The sequence below is a fragment of the Canis lupus genome, chromosome 7 (genome assembly GCF_011100685.1).
Source record: "Canis lupus familiaris isolate Mischka breed German Shepherd chromosome 7, alternate assembly UU_Cfam_GSD_1.0, whole genome shotgun sequence".
Taxonomy (NCBI): domain Eukaryota; kingdom Metazoa; phylum Chordata; class Mammalia; order Carnivora; family Canidae; genus Canis; species Canis lupus.
Window position 1 is genome coordinate 31,711,844 of NC_049228.1, and position 24,304 is coordinate 31,736,147.

The following is a 24,304-nucleotide window of genomic DNA, read 5'->3' on the forward strand; positions in this document are numbered from 1 at the left end:
TGAAGGGATATATTTTTCTTAGCATACATGCTCTATTGAATAGTTTTAGAACCTCACTCTGACAAATAGCTTATAAATCATAAATCAAATTCTTAAGACAGACTGAGCCTCGAGAATATTTTTTGCAACCTTTTGAAGGCACAGCCTTGTCTTACTATTCCAGTTTTACTTGCAATAGTCTTTATCTTCAAAGATGTGCTATACAAAAATACACAAATCCATATGCCATGTGTGAAATAATTTAGTTTTGAGAATTTCCTGGCATTTCTATAGATAATTGGTGACACAGTGTTAAGTTATAAAATCATACTTGGGAATGATATTTATAAAAGAATATTTCCCAGAAGGTAAGCTTAAGTATGGTATACTTATCCATGCATAGTCTATAGTTGGTTTCCCTGATTCCTAGGACAGTGCTGTGATACTTGGTTGAGGAATGTGCCAGTGGGGGACAAAACATACTCTTTAAACTTCACTGGACTTCCTTGTTACACCTTTTCATGATTCCTTGAATTTTTTTTTTTGTATGATATGGCATGCATTTAGAATAGGATATTTACCAGGCCTCCTCATATGTTATACTAATTTTCTCTTCACTGAATCAGACTAGGGGAGAAGAATCTATATAGTTTGACTACTTCTAACTTCACAGCTTATTTTCTGTATAATTGCCATGTCACTTATATACACTGATGCTTCATTTCAAATCATGCTCCAAACTCGTTTTATCCAGATACATTATATGAAGTTATTTTATTTTGTTGTTCCTTTGCTCTAAAAAATAGACCTACCCTTTTTAGGTGGTATGACATGAATCTGCAGTCACTGTAGAGTGAAGGGAAGTGGTAGGGAGATGGAGGATGCTACCTTGGATCATAAAATAATTTCTTTTTTTTTTAATAATTTCTTTTTTAAACATATGCATAGTCCACAAAGCTGATGAGTCAAGTTGGAATTGTGAGATAGTAAGCATTCCTGCGTTTATAGCTTATACTGAGAGGGGTTTTTCTTCTACATTTTTATACAGGACTTGATAACTAAGAATTCTTAGAAATTATTTTTTTTAGGCAAAGATTTCATTCTGTATTGATGGTATTTTAACTTTATCATCAAGTTGATAAAACAAATGGCAGTGTTAAAAAGAGTATTCTTTTCCTCCTTATTGCTTTCCTCTTGTCCTCCCTTCTCCCTGCCCCCTCCTATTCCCTTCCTTCCATACTTCTTTTCTTCCTACCTCTCATCTTTTTTTCTCTCTTGCCCTTCTTTCCTTCTGTTCTTCATTTTTGTTTATTATACTCACAATGATATCTTATAGTTCAATTTGATAGCTATTTCATTGGTTTTTTGCTTAACTTTAGAGACTCCAGTGCTTCACTTATTTGGGAGAAAATTGAAGAGCCATCCATAGATTGTCATGAATTTGAAGAATTATTTTCTAAAACTGCTGTGAAGGAGAGGAAGAAACCTATTTCTGACACCATTACAAAGACCAAGGCTAAACAAGTGAGTACTTTTGTGCGCTTCCTGATATTGGAAACTGTTTTGGGCATAAATGTGAACTTTGATTAGAATAAAAAAATGAAATTGTTTTCTGAGCTGTGTAACCTCCATACTCCTTATAGATAGTAGAAGTTAGAATTTTGGGACATGTGGATAAATAAGACTGTCCCAAATAGAACAATAAATCATTGTCTCTGCCAAGCGATAATGTCCTGATGATTTTATTTGTAACCTCGTGATACATATTCCCAAAATTTCAGCTATTGCTTGTTTCTAGAATTAGTTGTCTAGAAAGAAACTGTCAGTTGATTGAAATTCATCTGAGAACTAGTATGGATAGAAAGAAAGGTTAAAAGTAGGCAAAGAAATACAAGTAAGTAAGAAGTCCAGGCCTTAGTAATCTATAATGTGTTTGGTATTTTGTGGAATTGGACATTCTTTAGAGTCCAGCTAAACAATCACACTGTACTTGACATATGAAAGAAAGTCTTTTTTTTTTTTTTTGAAAGAAAGTCTTATATCTAATACCAACATCTCTATTCTGTGATAGATCCTTTGATCTATCTTGTGACACCTGAGTTAGAAAAAGAAAGAATAGTGCATTTGGAGTAAAACATTTCCTTTTTTTTTTTTTTTTTTTTTTTTTTTAAATTTTTTTTTAAATTTATTTATGATAGTTACAGAGAGAGAGAGAGAGGCAGAGACACAGGCAGAGGGAGAAGCAGGCTCCATGCACCGGGAGCCCGATGTGGGATTCGATCCCGGGTCTCCAGGATCGCGCCCTGGGCCAAAGGCAGGCGCCAAACCGCTGCGCCACCCAGGGATCCCCGGAGTAAAACATTTCCAAGCAACATTTCCCAACTGATCCACCCAGTGGACTTAATCATGAAATGATATTGTAAATTTCTCAAGGGTGTCATTTTCAGGAAAGTATAGCAACACTCCACAATAATGAGCCCCAGATAGGAGTTACTGCTATTGGTATCCATCATTTACCCTAAAATGGGGTGTGGCTACATTTCTTAACTTTACTGGGTGAATGAAAAAGTATATGGAAGTAAGAGAATGGTGCATGGTCTTAGGGGGCAGTAAGAGAGAGAGAAATGAGACCCAAAGTTCCCATTGTTCTCCTGGACTATTATCTCCAGATGAGTGGTAGCCAATGGAATTTTTGCCTCTGACCTGAAAGCTGTAGCTAGTAGTGTGACCCAGTTTTTTCCGTTGATACTTATTTCAGAGCAGACAACTCCCAGCATATGGATACTGCCAAATCTAGCCAGGGAAGGATGGATTTGAATGGCACAACTAGACCCCTTGAATGTCTAGTTAAGTGGATTGGCAGGCTCACCCCAGGCATTTCTATTAATCTGAAAATGACGCAAATCTAAACATTACGCAGTTGAATTTTGAGAGTCATTTATTGTAGTAAAGTTGGCCTCTGGTGACCATAGTTCAGGAACTATGATGAAGTATACAGCACCTGGCATATTGTAGGCACTGAATAAAATTTTGTTTAAAAATAAACCAACTAACTGAGGGAGGAGGACCTTATAAATATCAATGACTATGCCTAGTAATTATTAAAAAAACAGAAAATCATTCATCTCATAATAATTAGTATGGTCAAGGTGGCAGTGCTAAGGGGAATAAAGGTAAATGGAAGTCACATTTTCTCTGGCAGAGATAAATATTAAAAAAATATTTTTCACAGTACATTTGCATATAGCACACTTAGTCTGAATCATACTTCTTTTCATGGACTGTCAGAGATGGGAAAATTAGGCAAGGAATCTTGTCAGAGTGACTGTATCAAGGCCAGTGAGGCAGTTAGGATTGTCATTTAACGAGGTGCCTGTGCTGGGCAGATGTGACACAGAATGTCTCTCGTCTAGGGATGAAATGCTCAGAAAGGCAAATGATACCTCCCTCACCTTCCATCATCACTTTTTTCTATTGAGTGAACACAGATAAGGAAGATGCTTCATATGTTGCCAGCAACTATCGGATTTCATGACTTATTTGATATAATATTCAGTTTTAGCTTACTGAAATACAATGTTAAAATCATCAAAACTTGAAATTCAACTAGTTGGCATGAGATGGCCTCTTTGCACATGAATAGTTCATCTGTACTGAACATCATCTGGACACAATCACCTTACTCTGTTATTAGGACATTTCATAAACTGTGGGTAAGAGACTTCACCAATGTCATAGTTAGCACTTATTGACGGTGATGCTACTGTTGACCTTCAACTTCAAACAGGGTTAATGGAATAGTCTCTATCATGACTCCTGATAAGCTTGCTCTGCGTCTCTTTGGCCTGGCTCTTGGTACTGAGCCCTCCACTTCAGATCTGATTTTGGAGGGATAAGGGATAAGATTTGTTTTCTTTCTTTCTTTCTTTCTTTCTTTCTTTCTTTCTTTCTTTCTTTCTTTCTTTCTTTCTTTCTTTCTTTCTTTCGTATGTTGGAGAGAGAAAAATCTGTGAAGTGATATATTGCTGAAGAAACCTAGTTTTATTTAACTTTGTTGTATTTGGAAGAAAAATCTATTCATTCCATCTACTTGAGACATTTAAAATTTTGTTTAAGGAAAATATATTTTCAGGATGCATGCAAATAGTTCCCCTTTTTATGGGAAATGTATACTGATTGTATGTGCAGACATTTTGGTACCTCATGATTCATGTCCGGTGAAATGAATAGCCTTTAATGCTCTGGCATATGTTTATGGAGGTATTTCAAGCAATTCTTCTTATATACAATGGAAGCTAGAAGTTCTGTTTTTCTTTAAATATTTAAAAATAGCCAAATAATTTTTCTGTGATCTGTCTTCTTGAAAGTAAGACTGTGGTCAAATGCACTGGTATTTAATGAGGTGCCTGTGCTGTTTTTACTCTTTCAGAAGAGACATTTTCAGCTTGATAATAGAAGATTCTTTAGCTGGGCACGTTGCCGTTTGGCATGAGGAGAAAGAAGGTTACTCTTTGGGTATCTAGTAGTAATGATGGATATCTTGTATTTCCAGACCCCTTTTCCTCAAGGAACCTAAAACAAAGCATTTCTTATTGTTTTCATATAGCATATATATTTCTGTGATGACTTCTTAGTTTATTCTTTATTTTAAAGTATTTAAAACATTAGAGGATTAGCTGAGAAGGTATATGTGAGTTTATCAGACTTTGATTTGACATAGTTCTTAACCAAATGAGTGTGATACTTATACATCACAATTAAATGTCAATCTACTAATTTAATAACAATAACTCCATTTCATAAAGAATCAGGAGGAAAATAGGAAAAATAGTTTTTTATGAGGCCTGTTTTAAATGCTGATAGGCATACATACTTGACCATTATTAGGGAATGCTCTAGAACTAATAAACACTTAGCCCAATCTCCTCTCTATTGCTGGGGTAATACAGAAATATTAATGACAATAATGATCTTAAGTTACTTCAGGATCTTCTGTGTTTCACTAAAGGTTAAGTTTAACCTGAGCAGAAAAGTAAAGTAAGAGCTGCCTCACAAAGAAGTTTCTAGTTAATCCTGTGTCAAACGAGGTCATAAACAAGTATATTTTGGTAAACATGGCAGCAGTTGTAGTAGTAGCAACAACAATACTAATAATAGCACGAATTATGACAAGAAACCACAAGGCATACTATACTTTACTATGTACCAGTCATTGCTGTTAGCATTCTGCTTATATTGATTGACTCATTTAATCCTCCTTGTCATATGAGGTAGACAGCATTATCACCAGTATAGAGTACAGAAAACTAAGGTGTAAAGGGATTAATGCTTCCAGGCTAGTTTAAACTCTAACCATCTGGCTCCAGAGACTGTGCTCTTGATCATTAAGTAATATGTATGAATGTGAAGTATTTTATGTAACTATGAATATACTATTTTATTTATCTGGAAACCAGAATAGATACTTTTAGAAAATAATTTGAATTTGTTTTGGTTTTTATATATGCTCAATATTTAAATGACTAGTTACACTAACAAAATTGTATATGAAGATACTTTTAAAGCATTTTCCATATTCTAACAGATTTTGACAAATACATAAACTATGATGCCACCAAGCATGACATTTGCCCAGTTAAGTAAAAGTTTATCTGAGAGATGTGAACTTGAGACACAAAAATTTCTGCAAACAGTAAGAATGAGCGTCATTTGCTTGTTTGGCAAGTAAGTACTGGTTGGAGGTCACAGCCACAGTGGTTAAACCTCACCAAATGCCAAATGATGATACCTTTGATTCATTCCATGACACAGAAAGGAGCCATCTCTATAAATATGTCTTAAGTAAATAAAATCTAATCATACTTTAAAAGTCTGTAAAAGAACATGCTACGCACAATGGAAATTTACACACAGAAGTTAACAAGAGTGAATAAGAAGAATCTGTGTTATTTTTAAAGTAAACTGACATTTGTATAGTCATTTAATGTAACACAAATGAATCTCTTTCTGGACTTCTTCTATTTATCAGATTAAAATGCTCTGCCCAGAGAATGGCAGAGCAAAACAAGTCATGATAGTTAAGTATTTGTTGGGATTTAGCCTCTGGAAATATGATTAGAAAAATAGTTAAATCTGCTACTTATTTTAAGGAGAGGTAATAACAGAATTTGTTAGAATTCCCATTTAATACAAATATAAATGTTAAGGAATTAGACATTTGGTATCTTGTTCTATTTTCTTTTTTTTTTTTCTTGTTCTATTTTCCATTGTGTTTGCGAACCTAACCTCTAAAAAGGCTGTTTTTGTGTGTATTATAAAAACCCATTAGCACAATGGAAAAAGAAGTGTTCATTATTCAGATGTTCCTATATAGGGGTGTATAATGTAATGCTTTCAAATGTTCTTACATGAAATAGTAATTGCCATTTTAAGGCTGCTTTCTACCATGTGGAGGCATTGGGAAATTGTATGTACTATACTTCAAATATTGTCTGCTGCTGTAGTATTGGCCTGCATGAAAAGGAAAAAGGGGTATGTATTTTACTCATAAATCTCTATTTATTGCAAATGTTTTACCATCCTCACGGGATATTTTAGTGTAGGCTGGGTGATAATCTGAGTAGTAGAAATCTAGTTTTTTTTAAACTGATGTTAATTTTTCCTATTGTAGCTGACAAGGGTGTGTTTTGGTTGATTTGGATAGTTATATTGGTGATCTAGACTGAAGACCTAAAATAATGTCTGAAACACAAAATATCTTACAATAAGACAATTTAGATTTGTTTTGGGGATACATAATAAACATTTGGTACTTTGTAACTTTTAGCATAACATCTGTTTTTAATAGAATACATTCCTATTGCAAGCCTTAAAATGTATTTACATAGAAAACCACATCAAAATACAAAGCTATAATTAGACAAACATAGGTTTTGTGGAATCTGGATTTGTTTTAGATGTTGAAAGATTTATTATTTTTTGAAGATGCTATTCCCATAACTATTTGTAGAGCATACCCAATCAATTCAAAGAATGCAAAAATAATAATGTCTATTTTTAAGTTTTCTTTCAGCCAAAAAATTGTTTTTATACTTCTAAGTAAATGGCAAAAAAAAAAAACCACCCCAAAACTACTGGCATAATGAAAAGGAAAAATAATTAGGCTAAAGTTCCTTGACCTTGCTATATTACATATTAGGAAAATTATGTTTGATTAATTATGCATTGAAATCGCACAAAACCTAATCATGATCCTGAAAGTTAATTGTTTTGGACCTTATATTCATATATTATAATGATACTAAGATTCTTTTTTTTTTTTTTTTTGGATACTAAGATTCTTTTGTACTAGATGTATAGGAAAGAGTTGTTGGCATTTAATGACTGAGATGTTCTGTTTATCACAATCCATAGGTATTGAAGAAATGGTTGTTTGGAAAATTCATGTACAATTCATTACCTTATTATCATTATTTATGAACACTGAATGTCATCCTTGCAAAAGTAAGGAAAGATTTTTCATCATTCACAGAGTCTAAATTGTATAATTTGGAGCAGGTGATGGGAGGGTATTTTCTCAGTACTACTAATATTGTGTGGGACAAATACTACAGACAGCCCTGAAAAACCAAAGAAAGGGAGCACCCCGAGGAGAGTAGGGTTTATTCAGTTCAGCAAGGAATACAGTAAAGAAGAGAAGGCTGCCAGGCCAGAGAAGTTTTCTGGAGGGTTGATTTACTACTGTCTCCATGAGACATGGTATGAAGTAATTCAGGTTTAGTGACTTGAATTACTCTTCAACTTTCACACTATATACTAAAATAATAAGTGTTGTGGGTGGTCAGGAGGAGTTTAACAGAGCACACTGGCTGGACTTAGTGTGAGGCTGTGTAGAAGAGACGAGGCTTGAAGTAGGCCTTGAATTTATTGTTTAGATATGTAGAGAGGATTAAGGATGAATTTTGAAAATAGCACCATGTGCAAAAATTTCCTTGAACCTTATTTAAAACCATAGTAAATCAGTCAGTTTTTTTTCTCTTTCTTTTTCTTTTTTTCTTTTACTTTTCCTTTTTCTTTTCTCTTTCTCTTTCTTTTTCTTTTTCTTTTTCTTTCTCTTTCTCTTTTTTCTTTTTTCTTTCTCTTTTTCTTTCCTTTTTTTTAGTACTCCTGTGTGTGTGGAAAGCTCCTGTTTGATGGTTTCAGGACTGCAGATAATTTGTTTCCTTAGCTGAGTATGTTTCCTTCTCATCCCAAAGACTGGAAAAAGTCTTTAGACTTGTCTTAGACATAAGAGTGGAATGGAATTTCATAAATTAGACCTGAAGTTGATTTCTGATGTCTTGATATTACATAGTGGAAGGTATGTTTCTTTACCATGGACAGCAACTGTGTGTTAAATTATCCTAGAGTGGAGAATTTATCTGATTTGATTCACATAGTTACAATTATTATAGCTCCTACCTTTTCCCTGTGGAAAGTGATGCAGATGACAATAGTTGGATAGTTCACACTATACTTTACTGTAAGGTAAGCTGAAAAATGATTCCAATTATTTGAGGATACAAGTTTCAGACTTAGAAGAAAATGATGAAGTTTTATCATGTCTCTATATTTTTATTTAAAACTTTTTTGTGGTTTCAACTAAAATGTAGATTTGTTTCTTTTTTCAAAACCCTGTTTATAATGAAGATTTCCATCATTTCTGCTTTTATTTTGTTAAATGTTAATATAAGAATTTTTAAAATTACTTAATTATAATTAGAAACTATCTGAAATATTTAAAAAAATATTTTATTTATTTGAGAGAGAGAGCATGCACAAGCAAGGGCAGGAGCAAAGGGAGAGTGAGAAGCAGGCTCCCTGCTGAACAGGAAGCCCACCTTGGGGTTCAATCCCAGGACCCTGAGATTGTGACCTGGGCTGAAGGCAGATGCTTCATCAACTGAGTCACCCAGGCACTCAAAACTATCTGAAGTATTATTTTACAAAAGAGGTGGGCCTTCTAGATCAGCAGAACAAGGAATTTGGTGGGTTCTTTTATCAGCAAAACTGCAATTAACTGTGAAAAATATAACAAAAATATTCATTTAAGGTCTCTGACAGTTGGCCTAAGGGTATCAAGGAAATAGAGAAATAGTCATTCAAGAAAATCTACCAAGACACAGTGAGAATAATGAATGTCTGAGGTATTTGAGTTCTGACCCACTCTAATACGAGCTACCTTAACTCTGTGTTAGGAGATTTCTATCCCTGGTGTGTATAGCTGAGAACACATAACCTCAGGTTATGGTTACTTTAGGAGAGAAAAGCATTCTTAATTCCCCAGTCCTCTGTTGCAGAAACTCTATTCCAGGCAACCAGGCAACCATGGAAACTAAGGAAAGGGCCCTCCAGGGATCAGACATCTCTGGAATCAGGAAGACTGTGCACTTGTGCTAGGCGGTATACTCTCAGGAGCAGTCAGAGCAAGATATGAGATACCATGAAAGCATTCCTCAAACCTTATACAGATTCATCAGAACTGAGTGCAAAAAGCTTCACCAGCACAAGTTTTAATCACACCTTTGTTGAAACATTGACTGAACATAAGCTACTTTGACCCAAACGCAACTGCTAAGCCAGAGTTAAAAATAAAATTGGTCATTCCTGAAAGTCTGGAAGCTATGTATATGCCCAGGGCTATACTTTGCCTGAAGCAATTAGAGAAAATCCAAGTTGCTATCTTCTTCATGGCTGAATGTGGGGAAAAATTTCATAAACTTGAAACTGTGATAGTCGCCTCCAATGCACGCATCCTACCCCACCCCCCAACATACACACAATGGTTAAGGGTAAACTCTTAAGGAGTGAGAGGAACTTTAGTATAATATTTGGCTCAATAAATGGTACCTAGGTAGTCAGGCTAAAAGATAAAATGATAGAGGAAGAATGTGTGTAGGAACATCAGATCATACACTGTAGTAGATAGATTTCACAGAACTAGTCAGGCCAAAATAAACAAGTAAAAAATAAGTAAGCGGACAACAACAACAACTCCTGGGGCAAGGAAGGAGAAATCAGTATCCAGAGTTGCTAGAGTATATTATCTGAATGTCCAGTTTTCAACAATATGAGAACTACAAAAAATAATAAAGTGTCACCCATATACTGGAGAAAAAAATAGGCAAACAGGTACTAGAAACATTATACAAAGAGGCCCAGATAGGATATTTAACAGACATAGACTTTAAAGCACTCATGCTAAATATCTCCAAAGAATTAAAGGAATCTATTTCTAAGAAGTAAAGGAAGGTATGATGACAATATTTCATGAAATTGAGAATACCATAAAGAGACATTATTAAAAAAATTTTGGAGTTGAGAAGTATAACCAAAATGAAAAAAAAAAAACCCACAACTATGTAATTTAACAAGTGATTTGTGGTAGCAGAAAAAAAGCTAGCCACATTTAAGATAAATCAATAGAGGCTATGAAATCAGAAGTACAGAGTAAAACAAAAGAAAAAAAAAAGACAGAACCTTAGAAAAATGTGAAACACCATCAAGTGACAAATATCAATGAAATGTGAGTATCAGGAAGAGAGGAGAGAGAAAGGTGCAGAAAAAAATTGAAGATGTGTCCAGAAATTTGATGAAAAACATTAATAAATATACCCAAGTTCAGTGAACATCAAGTAGTAAACTCCAAGAGATCAACACCTTGATATCCCTTAGTCAAAATGTTGAAAGCCAAAGACATAGAAAATAATTCCTGAAAGCAGTAAGAGAAAAACAACTCATCACATACAAGGAAACCTCAAAAATAACAGCAGACATATCAGAATGAATGGCATTCCGAAGGATGACTTACAGTGTTGAAAGTGAAAGTGATCAACCCAAAATCTCATGTCTAGCAAGACAATTTTTCCTAAATGAAGGTGAAATAAAGACATTCTCACATAAGCAAATGCAGAGAATTTTTTACTAACAGATTTGCCTTTCAATAAATGCTCAAGGGAGTTCTTCTGATTCAAAGTAAATGACATCAGACAGTAATTTGCAATCATATACACACACACAAAAGCACTAGTATACATAATTTTTATCTACACAAATGATATTATAATTGTATATTTCTTCTCCTTTATTCCCTTGTCTGACTTTAAAAACATCTTCTTAAAACAATATGTATATTGTTGAACCTATGACATACAGAAATGTAATGTGACAGAATAATAACACAAAAGACCAGTGGAAACAAAGCTGTATTGGAGTAAGGAGATGATACAAGGTAAAGTCAAAGCTATAGAATGAAATGAACAATGAAGGGTAAATAAAATTGTTAATATAACAACTGTATGAATATTCCTCTCCTCTCAACTTCTTTAAAAATTGTAAGATTGTATAAACTAGTGATTATAACAACTTGTATCATATATTAAACAAATGCACAGAGAGTATATCTAACAGCAATAGTATAAAAGTGAATGGAGCTATAGACGAATAAAGTTTCTATGTTTTTGGAATTAGATCAGTAAAAATTTGAGGTAGATTCTGATAAATTAAAGATATATTGCAAGCCCTAGAGCAACCACTAAGAAAACTGAAGTATAAGAAAAATCACTAATCTTTTTAATAAAAAAGAAGGTAATGAAGAATGGGGAAATAAAAAAGATGAGGTATATTAAAAACTTAAAAATATACAGATGTAAATCCAACCATATTGATAACATTAAATGTAAATGGATTCCATAATCCATTCAAAAGGTAGATGTCAGATTGCATAAAAAATCAAGTATATTTGTTTTTGTATTACTAGAGCAACATTTCAGATTCAAAGATATAAATAAGTTGAAAGTAAAAAGATAGAACAACTATAAGCAAACGTAAAAAAAGGTGGAGTAGCTATACTGATAGCAGATAAAATAGACTTTAAAAAAATTACTAGAAAAAAAATTACTAGAGATAAAGAAGGGTGTTCCCTTGTAATAAAAGCTAAATCTATGAGGAAGATACAGCAGTTATAAACATATATGCATCTCACAGTACTGTCTCAAAATACATAAAGAACAAACTGACAGAATTAATGGGAGAAATTAGTAACATTTGGAGACTTCAATAGTCTGCTTTTAATGATGGATAGATGGTAAGCAGATCAGCATGCAAGGAGGACAAGACTTGAACAATAGTATACACAAACTAGATCTGACATCTCTAGAAGATACCACCCAGTAGCAGCAGAAAAATGTATTTCTCAAGCATACGTAGAACAGTCTCTGGGACAAACCATATGCAAAGTCCACAGAACAAGCCTTAATAAATTTGAGGAGATTAAAGACTTAATAAATTTTAAACTATAGAAAATGTAGTTTTCTGATCCCAGTGGAATTAGATTAGAAATCAGTAACAAAGAAACTTGAGGGTATTTGCAGATATGTGTAGGTTAAACCTCATGCTCCCAAATAATGTTTCAAAGAAGTCAAGGAAAAATTAGAGAATACTTTGAAATGCACATAAATGAAATCATAACATACTAAAATTTATGGTTTGCAAGTAAAGCAGTGCTCAGAAAAATTTATAGCTGAAAATACCCATCTTAAAAAATCTGATATCAATAATCTAAACTTACATCTTAAGAAACTGAAAAAAGAATAAACCAAATCCAGCAGATAGAAAGAAGGTAGTGATAAACACTAGAGTGGAAATAATGAAATAGAGAATATAAAAACAATAGAGAAAATCAACAAAGTCAGAAGTTGGTTCTGTCAGATTAAGAGTACTGAAAAGCCTTTAGCTAGATTGACCAAAAAAGAAGACAAGATGTGCCTTCTCATCACTTCTGTTTAGCAGTATCAGCACTTCTTTAGTTAAGAAAAAGAAGCAAATGGCATTCAGATTGTGATGAAAGAAATAAAAACTACAGGTGACATCTCTAATATAAAGTATCCAAAGGAATCCACTAAAACCAATGATAGGACAGGAATTCAGTGTGATTACATAAGATACAGAATTAATGAATAAAAACCAATTATGTTTCTAGACATTAGCAATTAACATCGTGAAATGTAGTTAGGAAAACAATTCCCTTTATTTACTCAAAAAAGTAAAATATTTAGTATAAATTTAACAAAAAATATGTAAGACGTATGAAATGAAAACTAGAAAACACTGTTGAAGGAAGATAAGGAAGATCACAATAAATGTACAGCATGCCATGCCCATAGATCTGAAGACTCAACATTGACCTATAGATTCAACAGAATGTCTAGCAATATCCCAAGTTTTCTGTTTTTGTTGTTGTGTCTTTTTTTGCAGGAATTAACAAGCTGATATTGAAAATTTATATGCAAACACAAGGGGCCCAAGGTAATCAAAATAATCTGGAAAAATGACAAAGTTGGAGGACACACACTTTCTGATGTGGAAGTTATTACAAAGATAGCAATTAAAGTGTGGTACTCTCACATGGATAGACATACTGGTCAATGGAATAGAATTAAGAGTCCAGAAATAAATCTTTAGGATTTGATTTTTGACAGTGCTACAAACATTTCAAGGGCAAAGGAAGTATTTTCAACAAATGGTGCTGAGACAACTGAATATTCATACCAAAAAAAAATGAAGTTGAACCTTTATTTCATACCATGAACAAAAATTAATCAAAAAGTATCATAGACTAAATGTAAGAGCTAAAACAAAGAAAAATCAGAAGAAAACATAGGAGTAAGTCCCATAACATTGGGCTAGATAATGGTTTTTTTAGATATGACTCCTAAAGCACATGACAAAAGAAAAAAAATAAATTATACAATGGGATGATGAACAATATTTGTGCTACAAACAGTACTATCAAAATGAACAAGATGACTCACAAATTAGGAGAAAATATTTGAAAACTATATACTTGATGAGTTAATATTCTGGATGTATAATGAACTCTTCCAACTCAACAACAAGAAAACAGACTGGTTAAAAAATGGTCAAAGGATGTGAATAGACATTTCTGCAATTGTACCAGTGGCCAATACATGTATGAAAGGCTACTCAATGTCAATGACATTAGGGAAATGAAAAAATCACAATGTAACACTACTTCATATGTATTAGGATGGCTAAAAGCAAAGAGAAAGACAATAATTGGAATGATAAGGATGTGGGGAAATTAGAACTCATACACTGATGGCAGAAAAATAAAAATAGCGCAACCATTTGGATTTCAGTAAGAATTCAAGTCTTAATCCACTAATTCATATATTTACCATAAAATTCTATTTTTCATAAGAGAAATATTTTTTCTGACAGCTCTAATTACCCATCAAATAGTTATAATATCAGATTATAATTTGGGGAGATAAATTTTCAAGCTCAGAAAACTTGTAAGATGAAACTTTTTCCCCTAAAATATATTGTCAAAAGTGTAAGCTATTTTTAACTTGAAGCACATATAATTTTATTAGGCAAAAAATCCATTAACATCTGACAGAGAAATCGATATATTTTCTCTTTGCTTTTGATGAAGAGGCTAGACACATATGGACTATGATTTTCTCCTTAAGTGTGTAAATCCTGGGAATATAATTAAACCCCTTTAGAAACCCACTGGCCTTTAGTGAATGCTTTGGGACAGAGTCACCAGACTCCCCCAGAGGATAGATTTGCTGTGTTATAAAAGTGACATCTGCTGTTAGCTTAGTATTGACTGTAAACTGGCTTATTGCTTATTTTCATTAGAGCTTTGAATAATTTTTCTTCCTTCAAGTCTTCATATCTGAAATAGAACTAAAAACAGAATTTCAAGACTTCTGTGCTTTTTAACTTATATATGCTGCAGAGGAGTTTTCCATTATTGAAGATGAATTTATGTGAGTAAATTAAAATTAGCCCATACTGCCACTCTTCAGCTCATTCTCTCTCTATTACTCTCTCAGTTTCCCTCTCTCTCTCTCTAATATGCGGTGGTATGTGATGTTTGATGCTGTCCTGTGATCTGGCATCTCTTACCCTTTACACAAATGTAGAGAGCAAAAACCAAAAACTGTTGATTTCCTGATGACATAGTTAATGATGCCTCCACAGAACATGTAGCACTTATTTTGCTGCTGATTATGGTACCATTGTAATATTTGTTTATGTTTAGGCACAAAGCAAAAAATGACTATTTTGGTATTTGTATTGAATTGTTTTATATGAAATTGGGCCAGGATTAAAAGTGAATGAAATGCCTATCCTTTCATAATTGGCAAATTATAACGAGGGTAGGGAATGTGACTTAGAAATATCAAGTTATAGAAACAAACTCTAGACTAAATCATGCTATCTAAAACTAATTGGAAGATAAAATGGAAGTAGTATAAAGAAACTTGAGAGCAAGGAAAAAAAAAAATGAGAGCAAGAAAGAAAAACAAGAAAGACCCGAAGTCAGCTAGGGCTTTGCAGAGCATTAAGGTATTTTTTTCCTCATTTTTTGTTATAGTCATAAAAATTATTGTTTTGAGATGAATGTTAAGCAGGAATGTAGGCAAGGTTTTTCTTTAATTGATCCATATGGCAACCTTTATGTATGGTTTTGTGTATTTCTCCATATGGATTTTAATGTCATTAAAACTTTTTCACAAAACATAAACAGGTCATTCTTTATAGTTCGTAGCTCTAAGTATAGTACGAAATCGTTTTTTTTTTCCTTAAATTTTAGAACTTTTCTATGTAATGTTGATGTTTTTACTAGTGGTCCCTTTACTAAGTTTTGTATACTTTAATCAATTACTGTTACAAGTAAAGCTTTTCGTAATTAGGATGGAATTTCTCCCGCTTTTTTCTAGTGCCAAAAAAATAAAACTAGCATGTTCTTCAAGCATCACTGGAAGCTAGAATTTGAGTTGATATCCACTTGAAATTGCGGGCTTTTAAAATTATCAGCCTTTCTTTTATGGCCTATGTTGGCACAGGGCCTCATAAAAGTTGGCTTTGAGCATGTCCCCATCCTTTGAACTGGCAAGGAAAGACAAAATCACATTTTTAAATGTTGTTTTTATTTTAATTTCATAGTAGTCAACATAAAGTGTTATATTGGTTTCAGGTATACAATATAGTGAATCAGCAATTCCATACATCACTCAGTGCTCATCACAAGTGTATCCCTTAACCTCATCATTTATTTCTCCTCCCCCCACCCCTGTAACCATCAGTTTGTTCTCTATAGGTAAGAGTCTATTTCTCGGTTTTGTCTTTCTCTCTCTATCTTTCCTTTGCTCATTTGTTTCTTGAATCCTACATATGAGTGAAATGATATGGTATTTGTCTTTCTTTGACTTATTTCACTTAGCATTATACTGTCTAGCTCCACCCATGTTGTTGCAAATGGCAAGGATTCATTCTTTTTTATGCCCAACTAATACTTTATTGTATCTTCTATATCCATTTATTCGTTGATGGACACTGGAGCTGCTTTCATACTTTGGCTATTGTAAATAAAGCTGCAACAAACATAGATATGGATGTATCCCTTTGAATTAGCATTCTTATAATTTTTGGGTAAATAGTAGTACAATTACAGGATCCTATTGTAGTTCTATTTTTAATTTTTTGAGGAACTTCCATACTGTTTTCCCCACAGTGGCTATACCAGCTTGCATTCCCACCAACAGTGCAGGAAGGTTCCTTTTCTCCACATCCTCAGCAACACCTGTTGTTTCTTGTGTTTTTTATTTTAACCATTCTGAGAAGTGTGAGGTGATACCTCATTGTACTTTTGATATACATTTCCCTGATTGAAAGTGATATTGAACATCTTTTCATGTATCTGTTGGCCAAGTGGATATTGTCTTTGGAGAAATGTCTGTTCGTGTCTTCAGCCTATTTTTTAAAAAAAGATTTTATTTATTTATGAGAGGGAGAGGGAGAGAGAAAGAGAAAGAGAAAAAACACTAGCAGGGGGAGAGGGACAAGCAGACTCCCTGCTGAGCAGGGAGCCCCATGCAGGGCTAGATCCCAGGACCTCAGGATCATGACCTGAGCTGAAGGTAGATATTTAACTGACTGAGGTGCCCCTCTTCTGCCCATTTTTAAATTGGATTATTTGCTTTTGGGGGGTTGAGTTGTATAAGTTCTTTATATATTTTGGATACTAGCCCTTTATCAAATATGTCATTTACAAATATCTTTTCCCATTCAGTAGATTGCCTTTTCATTTTGTTGATTGTTTACTTCACTCTGCAGAATCCTTTTATTTTGATAGAGTCAGAGTTTTGTTTTTGTTTCCTTTGCCTCAGGAGACATATCTAGAAAAATGTTGCTATAGCAAATGTCAGAAAAATTACTGCTTGTGCTCTCTTCTAGGATTTTTATAGTTCCAGGTCTTTCACCCAATTTGAATTTGTGTATGGTGTAAGAAAGTGGTCCAATTTCATTCTGTTTATGTCTGTCCAGTTTTCCTAACACCATTTCTTGAAGAGACCATCTTTTTTTCCCATTGGATATTCTTTTCAGCTTTGTCAAAGATTAGTTGACTATTGAGTTGAGGGTCCATTTCCGTGTTCTCTATTCTGTTCCATTGATCTATGTGCCTGTTTTTGTGCTAGTACCATACTGTCTTGATAGATTTAATCTCTTGAATTCTGATACTTCCAGTTTTGTTTTTCTTTTTCAAGATTGCTCTATTTTGGGTCTTTCATGGTTCCATATAAATTTCAGGATGGTTTGTTCTAGTTCTGTGAAAAATGCTATTGGTATTGTGATGGGATTTACAAGAACTCTGTAGATTGCTTTGGGTGTCTAGATATTGTAGCATTTTTTTTTTTTGGAATCCACAAGCAAGGAATGTCTTTCCATTTCTTTGCATCCTTTTCAATTCTTTCTTCAGTGTTTTATAGTTTTCAGAGTACAGGTCTTTCACCTATTTGGTTAAGTTTATTCCTAGGTATCTTATTACTTTGGATGCAATTGTAAACGGGACTGTTTTCTTGTTTTCTCTTTCTGCTACTGCATTATTACTGTATAGGAATGCAATCAATATTTACTTATTGATTTTGTATTCTGCAACTTAACTGAATTCATTTTATTGGTTCTGGTAGTTTTTTGGTGAGGTCTTTAGAGTTTTCTATATGTAGTGTAATGTCACCTGCAAGCAGTGAAAATTTTACTTCTTCCTTATCAATTGGGATACCTTTTATTTCTTCTTGTTGCCTGATTGCTGTGGCTAGGACTTTTAGTACTATATTGAATAAAAGTGATGAATGGACATCCTTGTCTTGTTCCTGTCCTTAGAGGAAAAGCTCTCAGTTTCTCTGATCAGGTATGATATTTTCTATGTGCTTGTCATTGATGATCTTTATTATTTTGAGCTATGCTCCCTCTGAACCAATTTTGTTGAGGATTTTTATCATGAATGGATATTTTATTTTGCCAAATGTTTTTCCTGTATGTATTGACATGATCATATGGTTTTAATTCTTTCTCTTATTGATGTGATGTATCACATTGATGTGCAAATATTCAACCACCTGTATATCTGGGAAATAAATCTTACTATTTGTGGTGATTCATTTGTTTAATGTATTGTTGGATTTGGTTTGCTTGTATTTTGTTGAGGATTTTTTGTGCTTATGTTCATTAGTGATATTGGCCTGTAGTTCTCTGTTTTTGTGGTCTCTTTATCTGGTTTTGTGATGAGGGTGGTACTGATATCATAGAATGAATTTGGAAGTTTTCTTTCCTCTTCTAATTTTTGGAATAGTTTGAGAAGAATAGATATTAATTCTTTTTAGATATTTCATAAAATCACCTTTAAATTTGTCTAGTCCTGGACTTTGGTTTGTTGGGAGTGTTTTGATTGGTTATTCAATCTCCTTGCTGGTAATCTGTCCAATTTTTTTTTTCTTCCTGCTTCAGTTTTATGTTTCTAGGAATTTATCCATATCTTCCAGGTTATCCAGTTTGTTGGCATATAGTTTTTCCTAATATTCTCTTATAATTGTGTTTCTCTTTTTTTTAAAGATTTTATTTATTTTTTCATGAGAGACAGGAAGGAGGGAGAGAGAGAGCGAGCGAGAGAAAGGCAGAGACATAGGCAGAGGGAGAAGCAGGCTTCATGCAGGGAGCCCTATGTGGGACTGGATCCTGGGACTCCGGGGTCATGCCCTGAGCCAAAGGCAGATGCTCAACTGCTGAGCCACCCAGTGTCTCTATAATTGTGTTTCTTTAGTGTTGGTTGTTATTTATCCTCTCTCATTTGTGATTTCCTTATTTAGATCCTTTCTCTTTTCTTTTTGATAAGCCTGCTAGGAGTTTATCAGTTTCATTTTATATTTTTCAAAGATCCAGGTCCTGGTTTCATTAACCAGTTCTATTATTATTATTATTATTATTATTATTAATTTTTAGTTTATATATCATTTATTTTTTCTCTAATCTTTACCATCTTCTTCCTTCTTTTGGTTTTGGGTTTTATTCATTCTTTTTCTAACTCCTTTAAGTATAAGGTTAGGTTGTTTATTTGAGATTTTTCTTCTTGAGGTAAGCCTGTATTACTATAAACTTCACTCCTAGATCTATTTTTACTGCATCCCAAAAGTTTTTGGTCTGTTGTGTTTTCATTTCTTTCCAAATCAAAATCCACTTTTTGATTTATTCTTTGATTTCTTGGTTCACCCATTCATTGTTTCATTGTAGCATGTTATATAACCCCCATGTATTTGTGGTTTTCTAGATTTTGTGTTATGGTTGATTTTTAGTTTCATAGTGTTGTAGTCAGAAAATATTCATGGTATGCCTTCAGTCTTTTTGAATTTGTTGAGACTTGTTTTGTGACATAATATGTGATCTATTCTGGATAATGTTCTGAAAATATCTGATAGTTTCATCTGCCAAATGTGTCATTCAAAGCCACTGTTTCCTTGTTTATTTTCTGTTTGGATCATCTGTCCATTGATATATGTGAGATATTAAAGTCCTCTGCTATAATTGTATTAGTACCTTTTTAAAAGATTTTATTTATTTATTCATGAGAGAGAGAGAGAGAGAGAGGCAGAGACATAGGCAGAGGGAGAAGCAGGCTCCCTGCAGGGAGCTCAATAGGACTCATCCCCGGATCCCAGGATCACACCCTGAACTGAAGGCAGATGCTTACCCGCTGAGCCACTCATGTGCCCTTAATTGTATACTATTGATCAGTTCCTTTACATTTCTTATTAACTGTGTATTTCAGTGCTCCTATGTTGGATGCATCAGTATTTACAATTGTTATATCTTCTTGTTGGATTGTTCCCTTTGTTATTTTAATGTGTCTTTCTTTGTTTCTTTTTACAGTCTTTGTTTTAAAGTCAATTTTATCCCAATATAAGTATTGCTACTCTAGCTTTCTTTTGACAACTAGTTCCATGATAAATATTTCTCCATCCCCTCACTTTCAATCTGCAGGTGGCTTTAAGTTTGAAATGAGTCTCTTGTAGGCAGCCTACGGATGAGTCCTGTTTTTTTTTTTTTTTAATCATTCTTATGCCCCATATCTTTTGATTGGTGTATTTAGTCCATTTCAATTTAAAGTAATTATTGATAGGGATGCCTGGGTGGCTCAGCGGCTGAGCATCTGCCTTCAGCTCAGGATGTGATCTGGAGTCCCAGGATTGAGTCCCACATCGGGCTCCCTGCATAGAGCCTGCTTCTCCCTCTGTCTGTGTCTCTGCCTCTCTCTCTCTCTCTTTGTGTCTCTTAGGAATAAATAAATAAAATCTTTAAAAAAAACAAAGTAATTATTGATATATATATATATTTATTGCTATTTTGTTACTTGTTTTTTGGTTGTTTAGGTAGTTTCTCTCTGATCCTTTCTTCTCTTGCTGTCTTTCGTGGTTTGCTGATTTTCTTTTGTGATACACTTGGGTTCTTACTCTACATTCTTTGCATACCTGTTAGTGGTTTTTGATTGGTGGTTACTATTAGATTTGTATATATAGCCTCTTCTGCATTTAGCATTCTATATGAAGGTGATGGTTGCTTAATATCAATCCCATTATTTACTCTTCTCCCACTCAGGTTTTAGGTTTATGGTGTCATGTTTAATATCCTTTTATTTTGTGAATCTCTTGATGATTTTTTAATAGAAATAGTTATTTTTATTGTTTTTGTGTTTCTTCTTTTTACACTTTCATATATGATCTTTTTTTCCACTCAGAGAGTTCCAGTCCCCTTTAATATTTCTTGTGGGACTGGTTTAGTGGTCATGAACTCCTTTGATTTTTATTTGTCTGAGAAACTCTCTTTTTCTATTCTATATGACAACCTTTCTGGGTAAAGTATTCTTGTTTGTGGATTTTTTCCTTTTCAGCAACAAAGTAACATTTTTTTTAAAAGTTAGATTGCAATATTCTGCTGCCAATATCAGACAGACTGCTGGTTTTTTGTAAGCAGAAACTTTCATATTACTGTAATGCTTAGCCTCCTTTTGAATATTGCCACACAAGAAGCAGTTAGAGGACTCATATTCTGATGACAACAATAAAACTCTCATTAGACTCTCTTTTTGCATTCTATATTGTTTCCCCAAAACCGAACAATGCAAAGCAGCCAAGTATAAGACCAAAACAAATTTCCCATTCTATAAAGATTAGAAATATTTCCTCCTTTTTATGCTGAGTATGGGTAAAGCTTGGTGTTATTTCAAAATCTGACCATTACACAGTACACAGGAAGAAAATAACCAAATGACAAAGTGGATTCAGTTTATTCTGTATGTTTTGGTGATATAAAAAATTAAACAGGAAGATAATTAATTTAATTTAAGATATATAGATGGTAGTTACACTAGGGAGCAGAGCATAACATATAAAGGTGTCAAATCACTGTTGTACACCTGAGGCTAATGTAACCTTGTCAACTGTACTTCAATTAAAAAATGCAAATTATGCTATTGGCTAAATTAGAATAGTACATATAACTTGGAGGAAAAACACAGCTTCTGAAGGCATAGACATTTGAGACCTTGAGATGTTGAATCCAAAGTGGTATCCCAGGGGCTTGGAGTAGTTACAGGTAGGACTTGAAATGATTTGATGGTTTGCATTTTTAAACTCACGAAATAGCTAATTGAGAGATTTTCTACTTAAACACTATAAAGTCCCTTATGAGGTGATCCTCGTTGGTTTCATGTTATTCAACAGATGTCTTCAGGAACCAGAAATAATGGTTAGGAATAAGTCTTCTTGTCAAATTTATCAGGTCTTTAGTATCCTTCTGAGTTTCTCCCCTTTAAAATGTCCCCCTGTTCTCCAAAGCATTTCTAGGCACTTCTTACACTCATTTATCTTCATTGGGTGGTTTTCTTCCGGGTAACATGTTTCATGTGTTTCCTCCACTTTTCCAGGAAGTATTACTTATATTCTGTATTAACCGTGAGTATCCTAACATTTATATTACCGAATCTCTTCCATTTGATCATTCTTTTTTTTTTTAAGATTTTATTTATTTATTCATGATAGTCACACAGAGAGAGAGAGAGAGAGAGAGAGAGAGAGAGGGAGGCAGAGACACAGGCAGAGGGAGAAGCAGGCTCCATGCAGGGAGCCCGACGTGGCATTCGATCCTGGGTCTCCAGGATCACGCCCTGGGCCAAAGGCAGGCGCCAAACCACTGCGCCACCCAGGGATCCCCATTTGATCATTCTTTTACCTAATTTGAATTCATGCAACATGATGGAATTCAAAACCTACTTTAAGAATCTTTTTAAAAATATATTTATAACCTTATTTTTAGCCAGGCCACATCAGCAACTAATGTTTCCAAGAATGAGAATGGATATCTTAATTATACTTAAAATTTCACATGATTATAAGAATCTGTCCTCTTGTATATTTCCTGTTGTGGTAGTATTACTGTTTCATTTATTGCAATCAATAGTGCATGCAAAATTGTAGAAAGGAATTTAACACATGATTCATACCTAATTTGTTGTTTGCTCTCTCTCTCTTTTTTTAAAATCCCACTTAGTAAGTTATGCTTGCCATTCTTGATGTTGCTAATAAGATTTCATGGATTTCATTGCTCTGTGTTAATACCTATACCATTCCTCCTTCATAATAGTCTCCTATACCTTTTTCCCCCCACTAGGCCACCCAGGACTACATTGAGTCTCTCATTGTCATCATTGTCTTTCTTACTCATCTTACTGTGGTCTTGCCCTTTGCTCATATATTTATTTAATCTTATATGTGTTTTCATTTACACCAATATTGTATTTTTAAAATGTAATCTGGTGTAAATTTTTAGTAGTTTATGTATTGTCTATCCGTTTTTTTTTGATTAAACTTTCACAGGCATTTCATAATCTCAAGTTTTTAGAAAAGTACAGTTTTTTGTTTTTTGTTTTTTTTTGTTTTTTGCTTTTGTTGCACTTGCCTGGGGAGACAGATCCAAGAAAATATTGCTCAGACCAATGTCCAAGAGTTTACTGCCAATGTTTTCTTCTAGGAGTTTTTTGGTTTTAGGTCTTACATTTAGGTCTTTAAAACCTTTTGAATTTATTTTTGAATTTGATATAAGAAAGTCATTCAGTTTCATTATTTTGTGTACAATTGTCCAGTTTTCCCAACACCATTTATTGAAGAGACTATTTTTTCCCCATTGTATATTCTTACCTTTTGTATCATAGATTAATTGATCAAATAAATGTGGTTTTATTTCTGGAGTCTTCATTCTATTCCATTGATCTGTGTGTTTTTGTGTCAATACTGCACCATTCTTAACTAGATTTGTAGTGTAGTTTAAAATTAGGGAGTGTTATAACTCTAGTTTTCTTTTTCATTCTTAAGATTGTTTTGGCTATTTAGGGTCTTTGTGGTTCCATACAAATTTTAGGATTATTTGTTCTAGTTCCTGTGAAAAATGACATTGGTATTTTGACAGAGATTGCATTGAATTTGTAGATTGCTTTGGGTAGTATGGATGTTTTAACAATATTATTTTTTTCTGTCCATGAGTACAGTATATTTTTCCATTTATTTGTGTTGTCTTTAATTTCTTTCACCAGTTCTTATGGTTTTCAGAGTATAGGTCTTTCTTTCTTTTGATTAAATTTATTCCTAGATATTTATTCTTTTGGATGCAATTATAAATGGGAGTGTTTTCTTAATTTCTTTTTATGAAAATTTATTGTTAGTATATGAAAGTGCAACAGATTTATATACATTAATTTTGCAACAGTAAAGTTTCAGTAAAGATTCTCTAAAGATTCAGTAAAGATTCATTTTTTAGTTTAGATTTTTTTGGAGTCCCTAGAGTTTTCTATATTTAGTATCATGTCATCTGTAAATAGCAACAGTTTTACTTTTTCAATTTGAATACTTTTATTTTTCTTTTT

General features: G+C 33.5%; 1 protein-coding gene across 7 annotated transcripts in view; it reads left to right on the forward strand.

The window, feature by feature from the left end:
- The window catches only part of FMN2 (formin 2), a 370,776-nt gene that overhangs the window by 125,247 nt on the left and 221,225 nt on the right, over positions 1-24,304 (forward strand). For all 7 annotated transcript variants that reach the window (XR_005362165.1, XR_005362164.1, XM_038542666.1 and 4 more), the window contains one exon: positions 1,359-1,503. Coding sequence is in view for 5 of the 7 variants with exons in the window: in XM_038542666.1 (XP_038398594.1) it covers positions 1,359-1,503 (145 nt within the window). In the remaining 2 variants the exon portion in view is untranslated. The remainder of the gene's footprint in view (positions 1-1,358; positions 1,504-24,304) is intronic.